Below are 24,170 nucleotides of genomic sequence, written 5' to 3' on the forward strand. Positions count from 1 at the left end.
CATTTTATATTGCAGTTTATCGAATAATGCTTAAAACTGCGTCATTTCCAAGCATTTGAATGTTGATGGTAGGTGTTTTATCCTTTGCCAATCACTAGTTTGCGGTGGGTGAGTCACTGATAGCAACACATGATTGGCTGACTCCGACAAATGACGTCAGTTTTGAAATTGCCTAACAATCGTCCTTCTTCTATGATGCTTTACGGTAATTATGCAACTTCAACAGCGGATGTCGGCGAGTTGGCATAAAAAGGGCTTTTAAAAGCAAGTAAAAGTGACCCAACAATACGAAAACATGGCTGCATCAACCCTACTTTGCAAATTTCGAGTGGTTGGACTTTGTCAGAAGTGGTGTTCCTCTCGTGCGTTCACGTGCCGGGCAGTTGTCAATCAGCTGCAGCGAGGACAGGGTGCCGCAGGTCTGGCCGGCCAAGTAGACCGGTTTGGGGGAGTAACGGTGGACTTGGCGGCCGTTGGTCTACCAGAGGACATCAGCGAAAGTGCTTTTGCTGACTTATTGACAGGTTTGCTTTTTGCTCATTTCAAAATGATTGAAGTCTCGATCTGTCAATAATTGGATATCCAACTTCAGAAATTGGTGTCAGGAGTGAGATCAGAACATAACTGCTCATCAGAAAGCTCAGTCAGTCTCTCATTCATTATTTCTTTTAGGCCCTTGGCTGGCTGGTTGATAATAGTCATGAGTTGCATTGACTGCGAGAAGACTTTGACTAAGAACAATTTGGTGACAGAAGCAGGATCTGAGCACAACACTATACCTTAAAACAGGTCTGCCATCCAGTCATGAGGCATAATTTCATAATTGTAGTATCAGAAGTGAACTTCAAAATAGTCCAACAGTCTGACCATTACACTCTTGAGATAGTTAGGCCATTTATTCATTAGTTTTGATCCTGCTTGCCTGAAAGAACCAAATTCGAATTGGGATCAAAACATCTTTGCATCTTGTACAGTTAGGCCCATCAAAAGACATTTCATATGTCATGAGTTACGTACATGATGCCTTTCGGTTCAAACATTGGACCTTAACTCACCCATTCTTTCATTTTTATTCCATGGTCCTGTCCTCTTGACTGACTGCAGACTCGTTGGCCCGATGGAAATCGGAAGGCAAGGTTGCCGTGTGGCTGAGAGTCCCCATCGCGATGAGCCGATGCGCAGCCGCGGCCTCGGCCCACGGCTTCACCTTCCACCACGCGCAGGAGCGCCAAGCTGTCCTCTCCCTCTGGATGGGCGTGGGAGAAAGCAGGTTGCCTCACTTTGCTACTCACCAAGTTGGAGTGGCGGGTAGGCAGACGAACATCTTCGGCATTACCACACAAGGTCCAGCAGAGGGCAAATAGGAGTTGAATGCTTGCTTGACACAATAGCATTACATCAGCATTACATGGCTTTAAAAAAAAAAAAAATCAGTTTTATGATTTTTATCTGGTAAAACGAAATGGAGGCATGCTTCCCAAACGGATTTTATTGAGAGTGTTTGAAGCGGATGGTAGAGTTTACTGCTGGCTTTTCGAGATAGAAAAGTGAAAGTAAAACGTGCTGAAGAACACGAGGTATTCATTCATTCATTCATTCATTCATCCATCCATTTTCTGTGCCGCTTTGTCCCCACGGGGGTCGCGGGCGTGCTGGAGCCTATCCCAGCCATCATCGGGCAGGACGCGAGGGACACTCTGAACTGGTTGTCAGCCAATCGCAGGGCACACAGAGACAAACGAGCATTTGCACTCACACCTAGGGGCAATTTGGAGTGCTCAATCGGCCTCCCAAGCATGTTTTTGGGATGTGGGAGGAAACCAAAGTGCCTGGGGAAAACCCACACGGGGAAAACATGCAAACTCCACACAGGGAGGGCCTGAGGTGGAATCGAACCTGCGCCCTCCTAATTGTGAGGCGGATGAGCTAACCAGTTTATCACCGTGCCGCCTAAAATGATTTATAAAATGTATTGTCATTTAAAAAAAAAATTTCAGGATCTTTACTCAAATTTTTAAATGAGACAGTTGCGAACATTGCATCACACATTTTTAATTACATTTTCTGATAACATAAAAACCTTTTCTAACTTACCTGCATTTCAATGATTTATTTGTAAACTATAATTTTACAATTTTTCTTCGTTGTTCTTTTTTTCCATGCAATGCTCACACTTCTTAGTGACTCAAAGTTCACCACCAGATATTCAAATTATTTTTTTACACCATTGTGCAGTCATCACTAACACCTACACTATCATTTTTCACCGCTTTCAATGTTGAGTCATTTTTTCCCCCTCTGTTGAATAGCGTCCGTGACGCAATAACAAGTCGGTTTTTTTGGACTCTGGAACAGCAAATGACATCAATTTCCACACGGAAGTCCAAGTCGGGCCTTGAACACATGCCTCTTTTACGCCGCTGTCAAATACACTTTCAAAGGAGGACGTACCAGAAGGAAAAATGTCCCTTTCTCTTCCTCCTTGCTGAGTCACGACGTTGTAAAATAAACAAATAAATGTCCACTTCATTGACAAGTGCATCTGAGTCACACATGCTCTGTTTAGACTCTACAAAAGCCTGTTATTATTGTAACCCCGATGAACAATCTCTAAGTTAAATATTTATAACACTGAGGACTGTGTGGTTTAAAAGCATCAATGGTTTGGTCCAAACCACTTGCCCATATATTAGGCACCCCTCAACTTTTGGTTTTCCTTTCTGCTGTTTTCACAGACATAAAAGTTGAACAGGTTTATATGAGTCAATATATATGTTTTTATTGTATGTAGGTGCAGTGGTTGACGAGTCCAATGGAAAGGTTCTGGTGGTGCAAGACAAGAACAAGGTAATTTGCTCTGTCACTATCAGAAATATAAATTGATTTGTTGCGCAATGAAATATAATCTTGGCGCAAGAATTAGCTACTAATGACTTGAACAATTGCCTTTAATTAAACGTCCATCCTCACTTCTATTTCTATGCGGCGGGCCCCTAACCTCTAGTTAGTTGACCCAGCGCAAACACAGTTTATACAGGAGCCTTATGAATGCACTGGGCCAGCATCACAGAGCTCTGACTGTAATGGGTGCATTTTCAACTGACCCTTCCTTTGGGGGAGAAGGGAAACAAAAAACGCCCTGCTCGGATTTGCTTGCTTTCCCAAAGAGTCTGAATAACTACCACCGGCTGAACAAGACAACGACAGCGCTTGATATCAGTGACACAAAGCGCAAAGACACTTTTACGTTCTTCGGAATGTCCCCTACTCACTGAATTTAGTTGCACATGAGACAAGTCGTTTGAACAGTGGCATGGAAAAGGGGCACTTTAAATGATCAGTGATGAATCGGCAAAACACCCATGGGGGGAAAAAAAAAAAACATTTCAATTTGTACCAAAATGAAATAAAAGCAAATTCTGATTTGTAGTGTCACAAAATCTTGTATTTGAACATTTGTGAAACAATTCCAGCAGTAAAGCATTGGGTTAGAAACATACAAATAAAATGCAGCTTTATTTGTGCATTTTTGTGTTCCTCATACAGTCCTAATGTGTAGTTTACATTTCTGCGCTGTATACAAAATAGACCTACAAAAATAGATATATATATATACATACACACACATACCAACAGTATAATTTAATCAGCAGCATTCTGTTGTTATTAAATATCAAGGATAAGTGGTGAGACTATTTTTTGTTATAAGTATTGAAAGACACTTCACTGCACCACACTTCTCTAGTCAATGACACAAGTTACTGCACTTAAAAACACTTTTTTAAAGCTATGTAGTGACTAAATATTTCTGGCTTGCAAGAAGCTGTAACAAGGGAAAAAAACAGGTTGTGCTGTGATTTTGAACTAAAATTGCATTCTCACTCACATTTCCAGTGAAATGTCTGCAAATGAACGAACCTTCAAATGAGGAATTACAGAATGTTTGAAAACACAAAATGTTGCACTAGCTATCTAGTTAACTTTGGTTCAAGTCATTTATCAAACACTTGGTTTCTTGCTTTTGTTATTTTTTTTCTGTCCTGAGTGACAAGAAAAATCTCAGAATTTTTGACAATTGGCTGAAATTAGATTTCCCCCTCAACTTTAATAATAAAACGTTGCACTAAGAAATGTAACTAAAAATAGATTTCTGCTATGAAATAGTTATTGTTAAAAATGTATTGCTATTACGTGATGAAGTGTCTTATCACTTTGATTTTTTGGGGGCAGACAATAAATGCCTGGAAGTTCCCCGGTGGGCTATCGGATCCTGGAGAGAATATCGGTGAGTGTCAAGTTAGCACCCTAGCGAGAAACTAACACAGTACCATCTTTTATTATCAGTGGTTCTCAAAACTGGGGTCTACAGGTCGTATATTGGGGATCCCCAATATGATTAGTAATCATGTCATATGAATAAAGAAAAAAATGCATATACCTTCAAATGTGGAATGACGGGCCAAGAAAACTCAATTCTCTCTTTTGGGCTTATTAAAAGCTGTGATTATGCCATTGGGTATGTAAGGGCCATTGGGTATGTAAGGGCTCATTGGAATCAATTCTCCTCTGGAAGAAGTTAATAGACCCCAAAAAAGTTTGAGAACCCATGACGTACTGTACATTTGTTTGAAGTGCACACAAAGAGAGAAAAGCAGCTTTACTATTATAGTTGTCAGAACTTCACGTTCTCCTTCCCAGGAGTGACGGCGGTGCGGGAAGTTTTGGAGGAAACGGGCATCCGCTCCGAGTTCCGATCCCTGCTGAGCATCCGTCAGCAGCACAACCACCCGGGCGCTTTTGGAATGTCCGACATGTACGTCATCTGCCGCCTCAGCCCGCTCAGCTACGACATCCATTTCTGCAGGCACGAGTGCGAGCGCTGCGAATGGTTTAGCCTCGCCGAGCTGGCGCGTACCGCCGACACTACGCCCATTACGTCCCGTGTGGCAAAGGTGCTGCTGCACGGGCTGAAGCACGGCTTTGAGCGCATCGACCTCAGCATGGAGGAGCTCCCCGCCGTCTACTCGGGGATGTTTTACCAACTCTACCATCGACGGATTACTTCACCTTAGCCTTAACAAACAATCTGAAGACTGGGAACCGGACCCAATGTTTCTCGGTACTACGCTCTACTATTTAATATGATTAGACCACCTCTACTGCGGACTACAAATACTGTTAATCCTATTTATCCGGTTTTATTTTCGAGACGATACGGACTGAGAACAGTGCATTTGACAACCAATCGTACCTCAGCTTTCTGACAAACAGCCCGATCCGTCATCCTGTCTTCCCAACTCGGCAAATAAGTACCACTATCACCTTCCCTGCGCATCAAGATTTTTTTAAACTGAAGTCAGCTTGTTTTAGGATTAATCAAGTCTTGGATGGGATGCTGGTTGTATATGACTGCCACACCAATACGTAATATGTAGAAATTTGATATTTCAATAATGTTGGAATGGGCACTGCAAACTGAGTCCTAGATTTTTTAGGAAAAATGTGTTCTTAATGTTGGAGGGGGGAAAATGGTCTATTTCGGCTCTAAAAATCTGATCATAAGTACCTTCAAATTTGAGTGAGACAGTCTTAATACATTATTTCTCAACATATCTCTTCGACCATTTGTTTTTTTATGAGCTTGGGAAACCACTTTTCCGCTCAACTGACAAGTTTCAGCAAATATATCCACCATTAAGTTCATCCATCCATTTTCTGAACAGCTTCACCTCACGAGGGTCGCGGGCCCATTAAGTTCATACAGGACAAAATTCTGAGAGGCTTTCCAAGTTGACACGTCAAAATTATTGTGACATTTCAAATGGCGTCACTTGTCCTTGAATGGCTTAAATGGAACATGATTTAGAAAGGGTTATAACAGGATTTTGTTTTTATAGAACATTCCATAAAGACAGTGGGAAACTGAAAAAAAAAAAATTCAAAAACGTGTTTTTAATATGATGACGTTTTTAGAGTCCACTAAGACAATTATAGTCCTGACTTCTACCTGGTAACCTTTCAACTGTAAAATTTCAAGTATCATTACACAGGCCCAAAATTTGGGAAGAATCCCATTAAATTTGTGGCTCCTATTGAACGCAAAAATCTAACAGCAGATTCTCCCAGCTCTGATCTCCAATATTTCAGACCGACCTCCAAGAATAATATTTGCCGAGTAGGGATCAGTATGTCCTACCTCTGTGGATCAGAAGGTAAAGTTCTTAGCTTCTACTGCTGCATTATTACAAACGGGCAAACTACAGCATCTACATTCATACTTGATGAAACCATTTTCACGCCACTTGTTTTGCATTGATCTCGTTCTGCTCCAGTGAAGCACAAATGTATTAAAACGCTTCAGGAAGATGCATCAAGTGTTAGAACACGTGCTTGAGGTTTCATTTAAAGTGTATGAAATGCCCTTTTTTTTAAATATTCCTCTCCAAGACACCTTTTGTTGAAAGATTTAGCTTAAGAAAACATCACATAATATGAAGGTATATGAACAAATCCTCCTCCACCTGGCACCCTGATCTCTTCAAGCCAAGTTGGAATTGTTGGGGGAAAAAAAAACAAACAAGGATGGATGTAACAGTTGTAAAATGATCACAGCAACTTCTTTCAGACAGTGGCGACATACCTTCACCGCCATCACACCTTAAGACATGAACATGACTCTGGCTCGTCCCAAGTTAGCTCTTGCCGGACATCGGGAGGAAGAGGATGGCCTTCTGACCCGGTCCAGTTTTACTTCCAGACTTATACTGGCCGGTCCGCTTCAGTGCCACATACATGGTAGGGTACTTCCTGGAGCGGTACGTATTGTAGTTGTTGCTCTCAAGACGCTCCAAAAAATAACATTCCTCGGTCGCTCGTCTCTGAGGACGAAGACAGAGAAGAATTACAACATCCATGATCATTCTCGGCATTTCTTACCCCGACTTCAGGCTTAGGGAATGGGGACAGTAATTCGCTGGGCTACTGTATAGAAACAATCAACCCAAACAGTTTCATTTAATTTTAAGGTAATCGTATAACGTTACCTTTAGAACAAATGGATTCCAGATTATTTGATTTTGGAAAGAAAAATGGATGCAAAGTGCATATGAAGATTTGCCAAAACTTTCGGTCGCAACTCAGATTAAACTTAAACTCCTTCCAGGCATAAAAAAAGTATTTCTCTGGATCGGGATTTATCTCCTCAACATACACCAAGTTGTACTACTTTCGACAAAGCTTTACCAGCATCTTGTTGCATTTTAGGATGTTTCAGAAAGAGCACGAAATTTTTAAGTGACCGGCTGAAGATTTGTTCAGCATGAAAAAAAATAATAAAAGTGTAAAAAAACAATATGAAGAACTACTCTATTGCTGTTCCAATTTTTTTACATTACCAAAGAGCAGGTCAGTTTGATGAAGTTTTGGGAAATAGAATTTTCAAGTATTGCAAAACCCTCTTTCAAACATTGCTTCCCATTGACTCATCAAAGTTCACTTCTATTACAAATGAAGAATGAGCATTAACTGCGTAGTTAAGTGGATTCGGGAGACATTAATACAGTTTCTGTGACTACTTTATGAATGTTAGTCACTTTTTGTTGCACTTATTTTCATTTGTGAACTATTGTTGCATCAAATATCCCACCAAGACACCCCATATTTGAAACACATGCCTGATCGGACTTTACCAAAATAAACAGGTAGTGTGAAAGTTTCTTTTGTGTTATTCCCACCCAAGGTTAACAGTATTTTGCTGATGGGAATTTCACTGACATGATTGGAGATGTGGTAAAAATGTACAACGATTAGAAGACATCTTCTTTCAAGTAGTCATACTGGGATGTAACAGCAGCTAGCTTGTAACGGTCGCTTGTTTGCGGATCAATAAACGTGTCTTCAAAAATGCTGTATTCGTGATCTAAGCAAGCCAAAGTACACACAGTAATAGAAATAACCGACAAGACAATAAACGTGGTCCACTCACCGCTCCAAACAGTCGCCCGTCTCTGTTCATGGCCAGGTAGCGGTTGGCACAAACCCCCTTGATGACCACCTCCCCGACAGATGTGGCCTGCAGCTGAAGAGTTACTGTGGAGAACCGACAAAAATGCCAGCTGCGGTAACTTGGAACACACTTATTGTGTTTTTTTTTCCCCGGGTGGTGTGAACACAGGAATACAGTTTGTGGTCAGGGACTCAAGGACGTGGTCTATAAGTCACTGGAGCAATTAAGCTTCGAGGTGAATGGAGTTCAACCAATCGCGTCCTACCAAAAGCGCAACGCCTCCGTGACCAAGAGTTAATTTAGGGAAATCAGTAGCATCAAGTGGAAAATATAGTCAGTAAATATTATGTCGAGTAATCCCAAATTTTGGCAGGTCTGGTGTGCGTCAACAAAAGTACCATTGATGATCCCATCAATGAGGAATAGCTCTATTCATTAGCTTCCCATACTAACAGTCCTTCCCCACATCTGTTGGACTGTACACTCTGGTTTCTATCACAAATAGATGTGACTCATTGTTATTGAGAGGTCAATTAAATTGCCTTAAGTAGCTCCTCTCTTCTAGTGTAAAGTCGAAATCAAGATACTTGTTTAAGTGCTGGAAATGTGACCCTGGCTGAGGAACAAATTATTTTCCAAACATTTGTTTTCCTGAGGCATTTGGTGAGCGCCTCCCTGTCTCTCCTAATAGCGACTGTTTACAAAGTATTCACTGTTAACGGACCAAACAAAGTCCTCATACACCTTGTAACTCGGGACTTTGTGCTCTTAAGAAAGTGAAAGTGCCCTGATGTAACCTCAACCTTTTTTGGTCATACAGGCTTTAGTCATCAGGAAGTCGCCTGCACTGACGTTTTGTGTTGTCTTGAATGACGTCTAAAAGTATGAGTCAGCATGGCGAGTTCATATTACTGAATACAGCCAAGTTCCATTGATCCACTTTTAAATGACATTTCCAGAACGCCCCATTATCTGTATGAGCAGAGGAAGAAAAAAAAGACAGCAGGTACTCACTGTGGGGATCGCTCTTTTCCCGGATTCCGTCCACGCCCCCATCAGATTTGATCCGCAAGAAGAAGCCGCCGTTCTTACAGTATAGCCTTTTGGGTTCCTTGAAAGTTCCAGGTGGAAAGCCACTGCTACCGTCTTCAGGCGCGGAGGGAAGCGTGGTAATCTCTCCGGTGGCCATCTCCTCCTCCTTTCTCAGTCAGCGACTGCTCTGACCGACTCCTTCTGGAAGAGCCCCACGGTGGCCTCCCACCTACCTCCCACAAACCCTCCTCCCCCTCAACAGAGCTTCACACCAACTTGCTCGCAAAGACTTCGGGGGTCAGTCTATTGGCTTAAACAGGCTGCTCGCAAGGGCCTCGAGTGCCCTTTTGACTGGTGAGATTCACAAACAGAAGGTTTCCACGGCAAGCTGGAAAAATGTCCGTAAATTCTCAGTTTCCATGTGCGTGCCTTCTGTTTGGGAAGTTTTAGTTTGGGTGGGTGGCAGTCTTATTCCCTACCCCCTTTTTCTTGCCGCCTTCCTGTGTAGTAGTTTAATCAAAGCAGCTGCCTTTTAGATCTGTGTACAAGGCTTTCCCCATTTGGGCCTCAGTTCGCATGCGCCCTGAGAGCACCGACTCAGAATAAAGCTCACGCCCACTGGCGCCCTGCAATTCGCAGACGTCAGGAAAGGGGAGCTGGGGGGGCGGAGAAGTGATTCTTTTTGGACGCTTTCACTGTGACCCTTCAACCACGTGAACAGAACCAGTCTTTTCATTCATCCAGGCTGCCCGAGCGGCAAGGTGACGTCAGTGGTTTACGGTTTTCCCAAAATGTTGCCGGGTTCTTTGCGTAGGATTTAAAATAAATTGTCTCGTTGGTCTGGGCTTTTGTCCAAATGGAACCAACCACATCTGAAACTTGCGCTGGATCAGTTTAAATGCAGCTGGGCTTATGTTGGTGACACCCCGCAATGGCCTGAAGGAAGCATTTAGTCAATTATGTGCGTGTGATGTGGGTGTTTCTGCATTGATTGTGTTTTATAATCTTGAGAATGGCTCTGGGTCTTCATCCAGGCTGGCTGCCAAGCCAGGGGTGGGTAAACTTGGGTGTGCCAGCCGTTATTATGTCGTACTGTAAATTACACAAAAGTGGGTCGGAAGTGCAGATGGACAGTCACATTTTTAGAAATAGGCTAAAACCACAGTCACTCGAAGACCTAACTGGCTTACAAACTAAAGATACTTTTCCATAATATATCCTCTTTAATGAACCCCTTAATGATATATCAATTTCAAAGGAAAATCAAAGTATTACCCCAATCTATGACGATAGTTTTCCGAGATATTGGATAATTGGATTTGCTGACTTTGTAATACATCACATCTTTTTACCCTTACTCCACAAAATAATCTATGAAAGATAAAAGATGTAACATCAAGCAGTCTAAAAACAGATGTGAGAATACCAGACGACTCAATTAGAGACTCAACTATTGTTGAGGTGCCACATTCCAGACAACTGTGTGCAACCTCACAGCTCTGGGGTTCAGGATTTAAACATCAGCTCAGGGCTTCCTGTGAGGAATGCATGTTCTTTGCATGTTCTCCCACTACTGTGGCCTCCTCCCACATTCCAGAAACATGCACTTTAATTTGACTGAAGAAACGATTGTTCACAGGTGTGAATGCTTGACCACCAGTCCAAGATGTGGCAACGTCAACTGAGACAGGCCAACATGTCTGCAAATTTTCTCGAATAACCATCTGTCTCCCTCATGTGGTAAACGTTGGTAGTAGTATTTTAGATTGGAGGAATATTCAATTTACTTACGATTGTCAAAATGTTGGGGTCCAGGAATTCCTTACATGAGAGACTTATTTTGACGGACCCTCTTAATTCGAACGCCGATTGAAAGTACCTCCCATGTGTACCGCTAACATGCAATATGAATTAAAAATCAGCCTCTGAATTTGATTATTTTTCTTTTATTCTGGACATGACAAAAATATGCACATTTATTTTCTATTTCTATGATGATGCGTCACAATCTGCAAAGCTTGTGAACGATAATTGTCCCAAACCTAAAGTAGGGAGGATATGACACAACTCCTTGCACATCATTTTGTGGACTCCCTAACTATAACTCGCAAAACCCTGGCGATCCAGAGAACCCCAGTTTGAGAATCACTTCATCACCTAATACATACTAACTGGTCCTAATGTTTTCCAGTCTACATTCCAAAGCAAAAACACACACTTCTGGTAAAAATCATAAAAACATGAGACCTGCATGATTGCCATCCTTGCTTTCATCCAAACCAGTGATGATTTCAGCGTCTGTCTGTAAAACAAGCAAAACCAGATCCAAGGCTTTCCGCCATGATTCCTGTTTGACACTAAGATTGTCAAAGACTTTGGATGGGGGAACATCCTCGTGAGAGTCCAAAACGAGTTGTGATAACTCTGCAGAAATGCTGTTAACATCCTGTAGTTTCTGATTTACCACAGTACTGGCTTTGATTCGTGACACGCCGGTGGAGTTAGCCATCACGGCAGCTATGTAATCCATAAAACTGCCTGCCAAGAGGTGCAAGACAATACCAAGGTAGGGGTTAGAACCACTGGTCGCATTTCTGAGATTCTCTGCATCCGCTTTCTCCGTCAGACGATGAATACAAAACAGCTCTGTGACTCCAGTACCGGGTAGCACCGCTTTGTCTTTCAAAGCGTGATGCACACGGTAGGCACATGACCAAAAACGATCCTCCAGCATCTGCAACTTTCCGTGTATTGGGCTAGTGATTATGGCCGTGACAAACCGGGTGTTCCCGTCGGCATAAATATTGAGGGCGGTTAACAGCATCCCGTTGTGATTTTGGAATTCCCTCCATATGCTGATGTGGATATCCTTGCCAATGCAGTGCTTAGTCAACTGCGTGGCGTAGGTCACCAGAACCGCTCCAGTTGCAATAGCCATTTCCTTTAAAATGGAGAAAGTGACTTTTCCAACTACAAGTATACGATGTTGAGAACAGAGTTGAATTACAGTCTTGTTTACAAGCCCACTCACAAGCACCAAGTTCACATCTAGATGCAACAGGAGACCGAGGACCTTTCCCATCCAGTATTCCTCTTTGCTTAAATCGGACATATTTGACTGGTTGCCGACACATTGGATGCCCACAGGCCTGCTAAAACCAAGATGGCGATAGGTGTGGGATAAATCGCCACTGATAAGAACGACATTCATGGGTTGGTTCTTGAGGTGATGCGCGACAGAAGCTTGATCTGCATTGAGAAGAACGACGCAGCCCAGACAAACGTGAGCACGATCCTCCGGGAAGCCTGGCAACAAGCATGTGGTTACTTTGGTCACGTCAAACACGGAACTTTGGATGTCTTTCGACTGGATATGACTGGCTTGGATGACTAAATTCATTGCATCATTGCAACCGTGGTTCAGTCCTTCTGCCAGGTGTGCAACATCAGTAAAACCAGGTTCCGGAACTGAAATACTTTCAGGCTCTGAGTTGCAAAAATGGTGACTTAACTTTACTTGCCTTTTGCCTTTAGTGACTTTGGAGCCTGATGGTGTCTCAGTGGGTTGTTTTTGTGTCGACACACAAAGAGCATCTAATAAAATGATGCTTTTCTTACAAACGTCCACGCACAGGTCCATCCCCTCAATCATGGCTGCAATGACATGAGACGTTGGAATCCCTTGGTGCAAACATGACAATGCTGCCCGACTCCACGCTCCAGCATAAAACAGCAGGCTCCCAGAGCCCGTGCGATAAACCTTGTGGTGTGCCCGAACTGTCTCATGAACCAGCTGGCTGACAGCACAGGTGGCCAAGTCAAGGTTGTCCAGGATACGCAAACATGAGCTGACCAGAGTTGACTCCCCTGTAGCCTCATCCTGGATAAACTTGAACTTTTTATGAGGTCCCAGTGTGGAGTGTGCAACGGCAGCTAGTGCAGAAAGTTTCTGCAATCCCACGTGCTGTCGTTGATTTATTATTGCGCTTCCCAGCATTACTATTCAGGCCTGAAAAATAAAATGACACGTTAAAGTTTTACTTCTTTTTGACTGAATGTTATAAAATAAAATATTATTATTGTGTAGTGGAATTAAAAACAGCAACTTTAAAGCGAGTATAGAACGTGTAGTTTGTGAGGATGATGGTGAAAGCTAGGCTAACATACCTTTTCGAAGAATTAAAGAAACTTAAAGAAACTGTTAAAGTTTTGCAAAATTATTCATCTGAGAGCGAAATGAGCCAAGGGAGATACTCTGAAATAGAAGAACATTTCAATTATGATTGATATTACCTGGTTTCGACCGTGTATGCTTTTCCTCTCATTTTGGGCTTCCCATGTTTGGAACGTTTGCGCATGCGTCGTTTGCACCGTTGCTACGGGACACAGATGGTACGCAACGATTGGCGGACCACGTTACATTCCGCCTACTTTTGGCGATCAACCGAGCGTCAGGACTATATTGGTCTTCTTATTGGTTCTCGCTCTGACAACGTGAAATAGTAACAGTTGTTAAATCGTGTAGCTAGACATTTGTACGTCGTCATCGTAAATATTTTTTTTGTCTTTGAAGGCTTACATCCCACGACTACGCACGCGTCGTTTCCATGGTTACAAAGGAGCCATAAAGGGTCCGCAACGATTGGTGGATCGACTATCGTTTGCAATTGGTTGAAAAGCCTACGTCACGGCAATATCAGATTTCCTATTGGCTCTTGCGTATCCAAAGGGGAAAGATACTACTTGTTGAAACGTTTGTTGAGGGAAGTCTAACAACAAACGAGGTGGCTTACCTTGACGACCGTTATCAAAGACATCAGCAACTGGCTTCCTGGTCGCTAAACTATCGTTTCGAACCCAAAAAGTGTCATCGGGACAACACGTTTCTTTTGAGGATAAAAGACAGCGAGGAGAAGCGAAAAGGAGTCGTGAGCGGCAAGATACAACGTGTCCAATTGCTTCCGGGATTCCTCGTGTTTTTAGATCTTTGTTTCACTCCATATCTTCTCGCAAAACCACTCAAATGGTATATATCGATGTACATTACGCTCTTTAAAAAACATTTTCTCCTTTTTGTCGATGCGCGTGGAAGATAACTTGAGCCAAAGAGCGTCGAAATTGAGGCGTTAGCGTCTTTTCATTGCATATATTTTTTTGTTTGTAATTCCAGGCGACGGCTTACAGAAAAACAACTCCGTCTACTACCCAAAAGAGGAAAATCAACTCGAAAATAGAGCTGAGCGAGGAGCAGAAGCAGGAAATCAAAGAGGCTTTCGACCTCTTTGATTCTGATGGCACTGGCAAGATTGACGTTAAAGAGCTCAAGGTTATTCATTTCTCAAGATGCTTTATAAAACGCAACGTTTTCTCTGTGGGTTCGGCGGGGTGTCGCTTTAGCTGCAGCTATTATGAGAAAATTACGCATCATAATAATTCAAGGTATTGTACTTAAGTGATTTAATTGTGAGAGATTGCACACAAATGGAAAATCTGCGTTTTGACTAGGATGACTAGCACACAACAGATTTTTGTTGTAGTACAAACACTGACCTGTAAGAGGCGGTGTGGTGCCTGAGGGCATCCAGACTCGTAATAAAATTTTTAAGAACTTGGCTAAATGATAACTGTTAGCGACTATTTGGCTACTCTTCTGTTTTACACTCGACCACAAAGTTTATGTCAAAACCCAACCTGGCATAGATTACATGCATAAGAATTTGCCATCGGAGATATTGAAGGTGGGTTGTCCATACAGTTTAGTCAAAATTTTATCTTTGAACGGGAGGGAGAATGTTCAATATTTTTCCATTTCTCAAAAAATTTGAAAATTCGTTTTGACAATAGTAAGCTTTTGTATTTAATTTTCAGGGTAATTCTTCCCAGAGTTTTGACAAGACCAATTTTGCTAGAATTTTGCTCATGATGTTAATCCTGAGTATTGTTGTGGTGGCAATATCAGGTTGCTATGAGAGCGCTTGGCTTCGAACCCAAGAAGGAAGAAATCAAAAAGATGATCGCCGACATAGACAAAGAAGGTTCTGGAACCATCGACTACAGTGACTTTCTCAGTATGATGACAATGAAAATGGTGAGTATAGGAGCTCCAGGTACGCAATTTCTATTCATTGCTCGTACAAATATGCAAAACCTTCCACCAGAGTGAGAAGGACTCCCGAGAGGAAATCATGAAGGCGTTCAGACTGTTCGACGACGACTGCACAGGAAAAATTTCCTTCAAGAATCTGAAGAGAGTAGCCAAGGAACTAGGAGAGAACCTTACTGATGAGGAACTGCAGGTACTGAGTTCACTCATAACCCCAAGTTTGGCCTTTTTCTTGGTAATAGTTTGTAATTGTAGTTGACTGCAATCATTACTTGAATTTGTTTTAATAGGGATTTTTTTAGGCGAAGGCCGATTGCAATATTTGGCAGAATAAACGTCTGGTTTGATTCTAAACAAATGATATAGAAAATAATGTCTTTTGTCTCTGTCACAACAAAGATATGAATTGTTTGAAAGAGGCTAACTTGGGTCGGTCCCTAACATATAGAAATGAATAGAATGTCGAGAAAGAATGAAATCTGAAAAACGGCTATTAAGTACAGTTTTGGTTTTGCAGGAGATGATCGACGAGGCTGACCGAGACGGCGATGGTGAAGTCAACGAGCAGGAGTTCTTAAGGATAATGAAGAAAACGAACCTTTACTAATGAAATGTTTTATTTTTCCACTCGATACGGCTCAGCCTTTTGTTTTTTTCTCTTTCGACTTTGTGTGTAAATAAAGACTTCTTTTGAAACTGTTTGTTCCTCATATAGAATTTTAACTTTTTGAACATAGCCGTATGAAAGATGAGTCATTTGGTGAAGGTTGCTGTCCTTTCAAGTCAATGTCATCCCATGGGGAAAAACAAATTCTGATCAAGTCAACTTTCGGCCGAAAACTCATAACAAACAGGAAACGTTTGTAACGTTGCTTTTCTGAGCCATATGCCTTTTTTCTCTCAAGGATTCCGTACATTGTGAAGGTGGATGAGAAGAATGAACTTTTATGATGCAAGTGCAGCAATAATTACTTTTGAGTTCCCTCAACAGAAAGTGATTGTTTATGCCTCAATGAGTAACTATGGTAACTAGCACTACAAGACCAAATTAGTAAAATTTTGGGGGGGGGGAAATCTTTTATAATTTTTAGTATGTGCAGGAGACATTTAGATTACGCCTTATTTTCCTGTCCAACTTAAGTTTTTATCAAGCGAAGCTTTTTGACAGCTCGCTGTTCTTCCCCTTCTGCTGTGGTTTAGTCGCCCTTGCTGGAAATCCTCCCACTGTGCTGCCATTACAGCACGCTTTTCAAAACAGACCTTTCCTTGCCGCTAATAACGATAATCATCGATATTAGTCGTAATAGTGGCCAACGTCTTTTCACACTGAGCTTCCCATATATGACGAAACCTATCTTTTGCCTCTAACAAGCTAGTCACTGCAGGTATGTTACTCAAATTATTATCTATATTAAATATAGATTACTGATACCCAAAGGCGCATTGTTAAGTTTTAGTAGTTTTGGCCATCTATTTGTCCTATGTTAATGTTAGTGATTTATGTTTTTGTTGAATGGATTAAAAGATATACGGTTGATGGGCAAGATTAATATGCTAGTTAATATATTTCTGAAATATTAAAATTAATGAAAGTTTTCATTGTTGGACAATTCTCATTAAATCCTTCTTTTGCATTGGCGAACAAATTTTACACTGGCAGAATAATGTTTATGCAAATGTAAATGTGTGACAAAATTGCAATGGGACACAATATTAAAAAATAATTAGTACATTTGTATATTCAGAAAAAGATATAAATAATAGTTGCATTTTTTTTGTTAAAGCAAGTTTAAAACTAAAATTAATGAGCGCAATGTTATATTTCCTCACAATTGAAGCAAAAAAGCCAAATACAACCAATAGAAAGGAGAGAGAAAGCATATGATGAACTTAATATATTTCAAATAGAATAGTAAAAAATTAAAAACAAATAAATGTTGCTTTGTACTGCATGTTGAATTAAAATGTCGAAGCAAGTTTAAAAATGAATGTATTAACATTACAATGAGAGATCAAATTAGTGGAAAAGAAAAAATCTCAAAAACATGAGAAATTATTATTTTTTGCCTTGAATATTATATTCATATTAGATATGAAGAAAAACTATTCTACTCCCTCACCAAAGTTACTAAATGACAAGAAGAAAATTTTCAAACGTAACATTTCTTTCTAATTTCATCAAGGAAATTATGCTCTGACTAATTCCTATGAGAACTATGACATAAAACATCCGTTTTGAAATGTATCAAGAGTATACGTAAACAATGTGCATTTGTTATTCCTAAACAGATGCGGACATCCCCCACCCCTGCCCTCCTTGACCCGCTTCCTGTGCATTTACAATAAGATAGCGCACCCTCGCCTTTCACCGAAAACGGCTTGTCATGCGACCTTATTATGTCACGGTCGGAGCGATGGCGTCACGTGAATGGGACTACACCTGGGTGACTCAATGGATGACCAAAATGGCAGCTTTTGAAAGACAAAAAAAAAAAAAAAATCGAATCAATGAGAATAGGGATTTTCATTGTTTTCTCTCTGATGCTGTGGAGGCTTTCTGTGGAATGTGACAACCAAAAACTCAAACAACTGAAGTTGTCTTTACCTTTTTGGTTTGTAAATACTGAACCCATTATCATCTGATTTTTCTTTTTTGATTGCACCTATCTGATTTACGTACTCGCTGAGCCCGCAAATATGGTTGCACGTATCTTAAAACGCGGGCATTGTTCCAGCATCCCGAATGCGGACAACTGATGTGTGTAACATTTGACAGGGAATTTGCGCTACCTATGTGATAGACCGCTAAAACACAGAGTTCCTTAAGGTTTGTATGATGCACATTTTAAAATACAAGTTACAATAAGTTCCTGAAAGGAAAAAAATAAAATCCCAAATGCCTCTAACTAACCATTTGATGTGCATCATCTCCCAGGTGAGACGTGGTTCACACACGTTTCACACACGAGCTGACCACAAGTGAGCTTTTTGTTTGTCACCGGCCCAAAATGCAACCTACAGACGCCACTATCCATCACTTTCCACTCGAAAACTTGTAATGACATTTAAAGGTCAGAACATTTTGACTAACATTTTTTGAAATGCATAATGCCAGCCTTGACATGTGCATCACCAAAGATAAGCACTTGCATTTTTCTTAAAAAAAAGTTGGAATTGTTACAAGATGATTTTTGTCGTCGTAAAATTTGTAATCTTCCAAGTAATCTTTTTTTTCAAGATGAGGTTGTGGTAATATGAGATTAAGTAATCGATTAACGACGAAGAACATCATATTAAGTGAGTTTCGCAAATGATTATCATGATTTCTTATCCCGAGAATTTTTTTTTTAGTAACGCCTTTTTTTTCCTCAAATAAAACTTTAATCTGATAACACTACAACTTGTATTTTAACAAAAATGGATTTATTATCATAATGTTGCAACTTTTTATCCTGTAAAAATATGCATTGTGTCAATGACAACTTTTGAACAAATACTACTCTAGTAACATTTCAACTTTTTTTCATCGAGAAAATGACAAGGACTTTTAATCCTGACAAAGTGTTTATTTGTTCTTGTAACATTACAATTTTAAAAAATATACTCGTAAAAAGAACTTTTTATGACTTAATTTTTCTTAAAAAAAAATAGGGCTTTATTCTCTGGAATACTCTTTTTCTATTAAATAAAAATATTGCAAGTTCGGGAGACTCATTTGAGAAACACTGACACGCAAAAAAAAAAAAAAAATATGCAATTGGGTTAGTAAAGGTTTTCTATGATGCGCAAGCGAAAGGAAAGGGGACTCCAGAGCCCTTGAGAGGAACTCCCACTCGCTTCTTTCTCTTAGTGCTGACAAAGCGAGAGCGCAAATCGGAGGGCGTTTTGCTTTCTCTTCTCATTATCCCTCTCGCTTGTAACCCTCTCTGTGCAGTGACATTTAGGCGGGCTCATCCTTTGAATTTCCAACATTAACGAGTCATGTTCTTTTAATAATAGACAAATGTGATATAATATGGCTGATGGATCGTGGTTGGTCCGACACCTTTTTTTTTTTCACCTATATGTATTTTATTTTTTCATGTGTAAACAAGTTCAGTGCTTGAGAGCGCAGACCACGTTCACATAGATTTTTTTTTTTTTTGCCAAAACATAAAAAATTGAGTTGAAAACCATAAGCAAGCTTCCAAATGTCGAGTAACATGAAATTATTACAGATATTAGTGAAACAACAAGGATATTGAGAATAAGGGCCTGGATGATTATTGGTTCTTCTAAAATGAGCAATGATTTTTGTTTTTCTACACGTTACAATCTAAGACAAAGATAATGTCATTCAGCATTATACCATATATGTATGTCTTATGCTTTTTAAAATTGTATAATTAATCTGTTAAACGCATCTAGTACACGCAGGACCCGTGTTTACATTTCAGCAACGTTTTAACCTACATGGCCAAGTTTTATCCTACAGATACACAAGTATTGTTTCTTGTTTATATTTGATCCATTTTCTTAAGCAGTTGCATAAAAATGACAACGACGTAGACAAGTTCAAGAACTAATCCGTCCTCCCTCTTGAACACAGTTGCCACAATTTTAAGATTGGCACCGTTTTCCTTGTTTTCCACATTTGCAGGTCAATTCCAAATGCATTTTGACCAAAGTCAAATTTCAAACAGTGAGCACAAACGTGAAGCATCTGCACAAGAGAATTTTAGATGAGTTTTTTTTTTGTGTATGATGTGACGGGTTACTTTCCACTACTGCAGGTATGTCTTCCCCCGACCTAAACGGAGATTCTCTGTGTACAGCTTTGCGGTTGGCAGCATCACTACAACGTGCTATGACAGCAGCAAGAATGGGAAGTGGTATCTCCCTGCTTCTTCCTGCCGTGCTCGAAAACGAACGGCATCTTGACGCCATGGGGCGGTGTGACAGCCAGTGGAAAAGAAAGAGTTATTAGTCATACGAGTTTCTGCAGTTTTCCAACTCTCGGCGGGTGGTTTTCCTTAGGATGCATATAAAAACGGCCAGCGACATGATCATTGTCACTTCCAGAAAAACGTAAAAACATTTTGCCACCCGCTAGCTGCTGCTTACTCGTGTATTAAAATGAAATTCATTCTTTTGTGCCTTCTCACCGTTTGCTGTGCGTCTCTGGCCAGTGCCAATGGCAGGACAGTGGAGAGGAGAAAACTGCTTGAAGTCTTAAAGCAACTTGGTGACGTCAAAAACTCGCTCGAGGTAAGCATGCCATTTTGGAAGGAAGTAATTTATGCACCAGTGTTTAATTTATGGGCATTATGGTTGGTTCACTTTGTTTCTCCCTTGGACTTAAAAACAAACAAAAAAGTATGCCTACCCCCACTTCGTTTCACTCAGCGAGTTTAGCATTTTGGGGCACAAAACTTTGACTAGTTAGCTCTTTTGGATTTTGCAAATTGATCTACCTTAAGTACAGAGTGCAAACACTTTTGCCAAGGGGGGAAATAACACAGTGTTTGTGTTTTGCAGGGTAAAGATCTGCTTCTGAACACACCGCCGCAGAATATCAAGGTAAGTGTTAGTACCGTGTGTAGTGTAGGCCAAGTGCTGTGGCCGCTTTTAATAGTTACGGTCGGTTAGTCAGCTTTGTGTTTACACTTATCGCACTTGACTGAGCGTGTGGGAGAACCTCAATCAATGTGTCACGCAAACAATAGACATTGAAAGTACAAAATGATTACCACATTAACACTTCATTTCTATTTCCTAAATGTAGTTTATCACAAAAAATAATCGGTCAAAGGAGCAGAATGCGATTCTTGAAATTAATACAGCTGCAAGAGTATTATTGTATTATAATTATTATTACTATTTTTTTAGCTTACATTTCACACATGATATTGAGGTGGGAATATAACTTCTTTTTTTCAATGATTTTATTTTAATTTTATCATCATTTAATATTCTCTTGAGCAAATTAAAACACTGAAACAGTGTACCAATGCAATCTGTCAAATTATTGGGACAGATATATTTTCATTTTCATATAGTTTACTTTTTTACCTTTTATTAAAACTGTAGTCATAACATACCGTAACTACTAAGATTATGACGAAAATATACTTGCTTTATTTATTTGATATTTGTATCTATTTTATTTTAATTGATTTGGTGGATTTGAGTATAATTTCTTTGTGTATTGTGTTTTTATTTGTATACATCTTATTAAGAAACTATTCCAACTAAAGAAGAATTTACTAATACAACATGACTTTAATTTTAAAAAGTTCAAAGTATGACTCGTAATGCTTGTTTGTTCTCGTCAGACATCTGACACTGAAATCGCTTCCTGTTGCGTGGTTTCTTTTTTACACTTCCGCGATCACTCTCTTGGTATCAAAATGTGATGAGTAAGCAAATGTGCTTTCGTTGAGATTTACCAACACAGTGGCCAGGTTAGCTGTATCCTCTAATCTGATGGAAAAGCATTGAAGTATTCAGGCTATAGACGAACAACCGCACTCACACCTATAGGCAATTTGGAGTCAGTCTACCGTGCATGTTTTTGGGAAGTAGGAGAAAACCGGAGTGCTCGGAGAAAACCCACGCTGGCCCGGGGAAAACATGCAAACTCCACGTAGGGCGGGCCAGAGGTGGAATCGAACCCGCACACTCTGAACTGTGTGGCAGACGTGCTAACCAGTGCTCCTCCGCGCCGCCTGTAGTAAATTCATCATTTATAATACAAATTAACGATCATTTTTGATCAATTAATGGATTTGCGGCACACTTGATCTCTCTGTGGTCAATTTGAATATAAGGACTACATTATTAATTTGACGCATGAACTTAAGTTTCATGCTTTCTGGCAGGTTGTATTTTTGTCTGGAATACATTTCTCAAATTTGGAAGTAAAAACATAAAATCTCAAGAACAAGATTTATTTCAATGGATTATGAGAGTCACTTTTATTCGTCAGATTCTTGTATATATATATTTTTTTTTCATAGGACTGTTGCTGTCTGTCAGCGTTGCGATGCTTCCGGGCCAGCTTGCATGTGCACTTCAACATGACAGAAAGAAACCAAAACAAACTTTACCGGAGCCTTAAGCATCCAATCACTGTGAGTAGAGGTCAAGGAAGAAGTTATCGTTGCAGGGCAGTGTAATTTACCTATAAAAATCAATTGTCTTTCAGGAAAGAGGTCTGGACTTTTGTGAATCTGGAAATGGCGTGGTAAGGAAGTCATTTTCTCATCTACATTTAATGATTCCTAATAATCAAGTCTGTCCTATTTTATGAAATTAAAGCAATCTTTTTAATTGTTTCTTTTAGTCCACCTGCGAAATGTGCGATTCGCATCCGAAGGCGACTGCTCAGGAGTTTGTCAGCAGACTCGAGTCTCTCATTCAAAGGGTAAATGATCGACTTGAAAGAAAATCAGCACCTTTTTCCCCAAGTTGCCGTTCAGCGTGAACAGACAGAACTCATGCTATCGTTTTACGTACATTTTGCAGGATAAAATGATTTTTCAAATAATTCAATTTGGGAATTAAAAGATTGATTCTCTGCTTTAAAGCTTCACAACTATCCGTTTTCCACACGTTCTAATTACTGCAGACACACACACACACACACACACACACACACACACACACACACACACACACACACACACACACACACACACACACACACACACACACACACACACACACACACACACACACACACACACACACACACACACACACACACACACACACACACACACACACACACACACACACATAGAAATTGGTGTGTTGGTGGTGAGCCGAAAGAAAAATGTTCATGAAAGACAAAATGGCCAAAGTTTGTGATTATTTTACAACCCAAAATCATATAAAGCACAATGTATCTCTTCCAAAGCAGAATTGGCTTCCTTGAGTCATGTCAAAAGACGCCAATAGACGCTAATGGAAAATTAGCTAATGATGCTAATTCAATAATAGGAATGCCTGCTCATATTGTGAAGGATAGACACAGATAGCACTTTCAGTCGCTGTAATATAAAAAAAATATACAAACATCCACGGCTCACAACAACCAACCCTCCTCTCATTTTCTGAAGCACGTCACTCACAAGGTCAAGCTCCGCCTTTTGAAGCCACACACACTTTTTCACAGCTACCACAATAGAATGTGAAGACGGCAATCTTCAAGTGGACAAATATAATACCTACATTTCACATGCACATTTGCAATTTATTATCCCATGATGTCAAAATAACTGGCACTATTTAAGTAGCATTTTTAGTTTATATGAATCATGTGCTTTTAAATGCAATTTTGATATGAAACTGATGAAAATGTTTCTATGTCTCCCTTTAGGGTATCAGCAGACTGAGCGCCAACTGAGCAAACAGGAAATTCAACTTCAGGGGAAAAAAAAAAAAAGACACTATGCTCAGGAGATGCCCAAAACAAGATGTGGCCTATTTATTGAACGTATTTATTTCTTATTTAAAAAAGACAATTTTAAATAGCTGGTTCATGGTGAACTTTACATTTGGTTTTCTTCATGTCAAAAGTTACATTATTTAAATGTGAGATTCTACAATGGTGTCTGATGTAATTTATACTATGTATAAAGGCAGACGGTTATTTATTACTATCTAATTAACTATTTATATAAAATAAAAATTTTGATTTTTGACAATCATGCTTACAAATGTGATTATTCTTTCATGATTTCTTGGTTTGGAAATACAATCGACAGAATTTATTCTTGCCTTTCAATCGAAATACCTGGCTGGTTATTTATTGTTGTTTATCATAAACAACTATGACAGGATAGCAAAAACTAAGAGATTGACTTTGTAGCACAACTATTGTCAAAGGGTGGTCCGCAGCCCTCTATTGTGATGGTATTCCAGGTGGTCCGCAAAATTGGAAATGGAAAATATTTGTAATATTTTTTTAAATAAAATTGAGTTATTATTTAGATATGATCTAATTTCCAGTAAAATCTGTGAATCATTTACCCATCCGATTTTTTG

The 24,170-nt window shown here is 40.0% G+C and overlaps 5 protein-coding genes across 8 annotated transcripts; 3 read left to right on the plus strand and 2 right to left on the minus strand.

Moving 5' to 3' along the window:
- The first annotated feature begins 210 nt into the window (after positions 1-210).
- Positions 211-7,874, plus strand: nudt6 (nudix (nucleoside diphosphate linked moiety X)-type motif 6). Its single transcript, XM_085937799.1, has 5 exons — positions 211-524; positions 1,105-1,308; positions 2,792-2,847; positions 4,231-4,285; positions 4,699-7,874. Exons 1-5 carry the CDS (start codon positions 296-298, stop codon positions 5,070-5,072), a joined length of 918 nt encoding a protein of 305 aa, XP_085793925.1. The 5' UTR covers positions 211-295; the 3' UTR covers positions 5,073-7,874.
- Positions 3,392-10,772, minus strand: fgf2 (fibroblast growth factor 2). 2 transcript variants are annotated; one of them, XR_015068907.1, is made up of 4 exons: positions 9,020-10,772; positions 7,985-8,088; positions 6,641-6,878; positions 3,392-6,536 (listed from the first exon to the last, which is right to left on the minus strand). XR_015068907.1 is itself a non-coding variant. In XM_085937826.1 (3 exons), exons 1-3 carry the CDS (start codon positions 9,192-9,194, stop codon positions 6,693-6,695), a joined length of 465 nt encoding a protein of 154 aa, XP_085793952.1. In that variant the 5' UTR covers positions 9,195-10,772; the 3' UTR covers positions 3,392-6,692. The 2 variants fall into 2 exon arrangements, 1 of the variants encoding a protein (XP_085793952.1); XM_085937826.1 differs by having other exon boundaries at positions 3,392-6,878.
- Positions 10,773-10,967: 195 nt separating this feature from the next.
- Positions 10,968-13,452, minus strand: bbs12 (Bardet-Biedl syndrome 12). 2 transcript variants are annotated; one of them, XM_085937786.1, is made up of 2 exons: positions 13,205-13,315; positions 10,968-13,046 (listed from the first exon to the last, which is right to left on the minus strand). In XM_085937786.1, exon 2 carries the CDS (start codon positions 13,032-13,034, stop codon positions 11,268-11,270), a length of 1,767 nt encoding a protein of 588 aa, XP_085793912.1. In that variant the 5' UTR covers positions 13,035-13,046; positions 13,205-13,315; the 3' UTR covers positions 10,968-11,267. The 2 variants fall into 2 exon arrangements, with proteins under 2 accessions (XP_085793912.1, XP_085793903.1); XM_085937777.1 differs by lacking the exon at positions 13,205-13,315 and adding an exon at positions 13,331-13,452 and having other exon boundaries at positions 10,969-13,046.
- Positions 13,453-13,749: 297 nt separating this feature from the next.
- On the plus strand, positions 13,750-15,836 carry cetn4 (centrin 4). The gene is made up of 5 exons (XM_085937814.1): positions 13,750-14,063; positions 14,208-14,363; positions 14,997-15,125; positions 15,196-15,333; positions 15,658-15,836. Exons 1-5 carry the CDS (start codon positions 14,061-14,063, stop codon positions 15,745-15,747), a joined length of 516 nt encoding a protein of 171 aa, XP_085793940.1. The 5' UTR covers positions 13,750-14,060; the 3' UTR covers positions 15,748-15,836.
- Positions 15,837-20,060: 4,224 nt separating this feature from the next.
- On the plus strand, positions 20,061-23,649 carry il21 (interleukin 21). 2 transcript variants are annotated; one of them, XM_085905585.1, is made up of 7 exons: positions 20,061-20,207; positions 20,309-20,387; positions 20,658-20,699; positions 22,139-22,252; positions 22,327-22,365; positions 22,465-22,545; positions 23,503-23,649. In XM_085905585.1, the coding sequence occupies exons 1-7, from the start codon at positions 20,158-20,160 to the stop codon at positions 23,527-23,529; spliced, it is 432 nt and encodes a 143-aa protein (XP_085761711.1). In that variant the 5' UTR covers positions 20,061-20,157; the 3' UTR covers positions 23,530-23,649. The 2 variants fall into 2 exon arrangements, with proteins under 2 accessions (XP_085761711.1, XP_085761710.1); XM_085905584.1 differs by having other exon boundaries at positions 20,061-20,387.
- Positions 23,650-24,170: the final 521 nt, after the last annotated feature.

Source organism: Syngnathus leptorhynchus, chromosome 2 (assembly GCF_054491065.1).
Source record: "Syngnathus leptorhynchus isolate UIUO chromosome 2, UIUO_Slep, whole genome shotgun sequence".
In the NCBI taxonomy this organism is placed as follows: Eukaryota; Metazoa; Chordata; class Actinopteri; order Syngnathiformes; family Syngnathidae; genus Syngnathus; species Syngnathus leptorhynchus.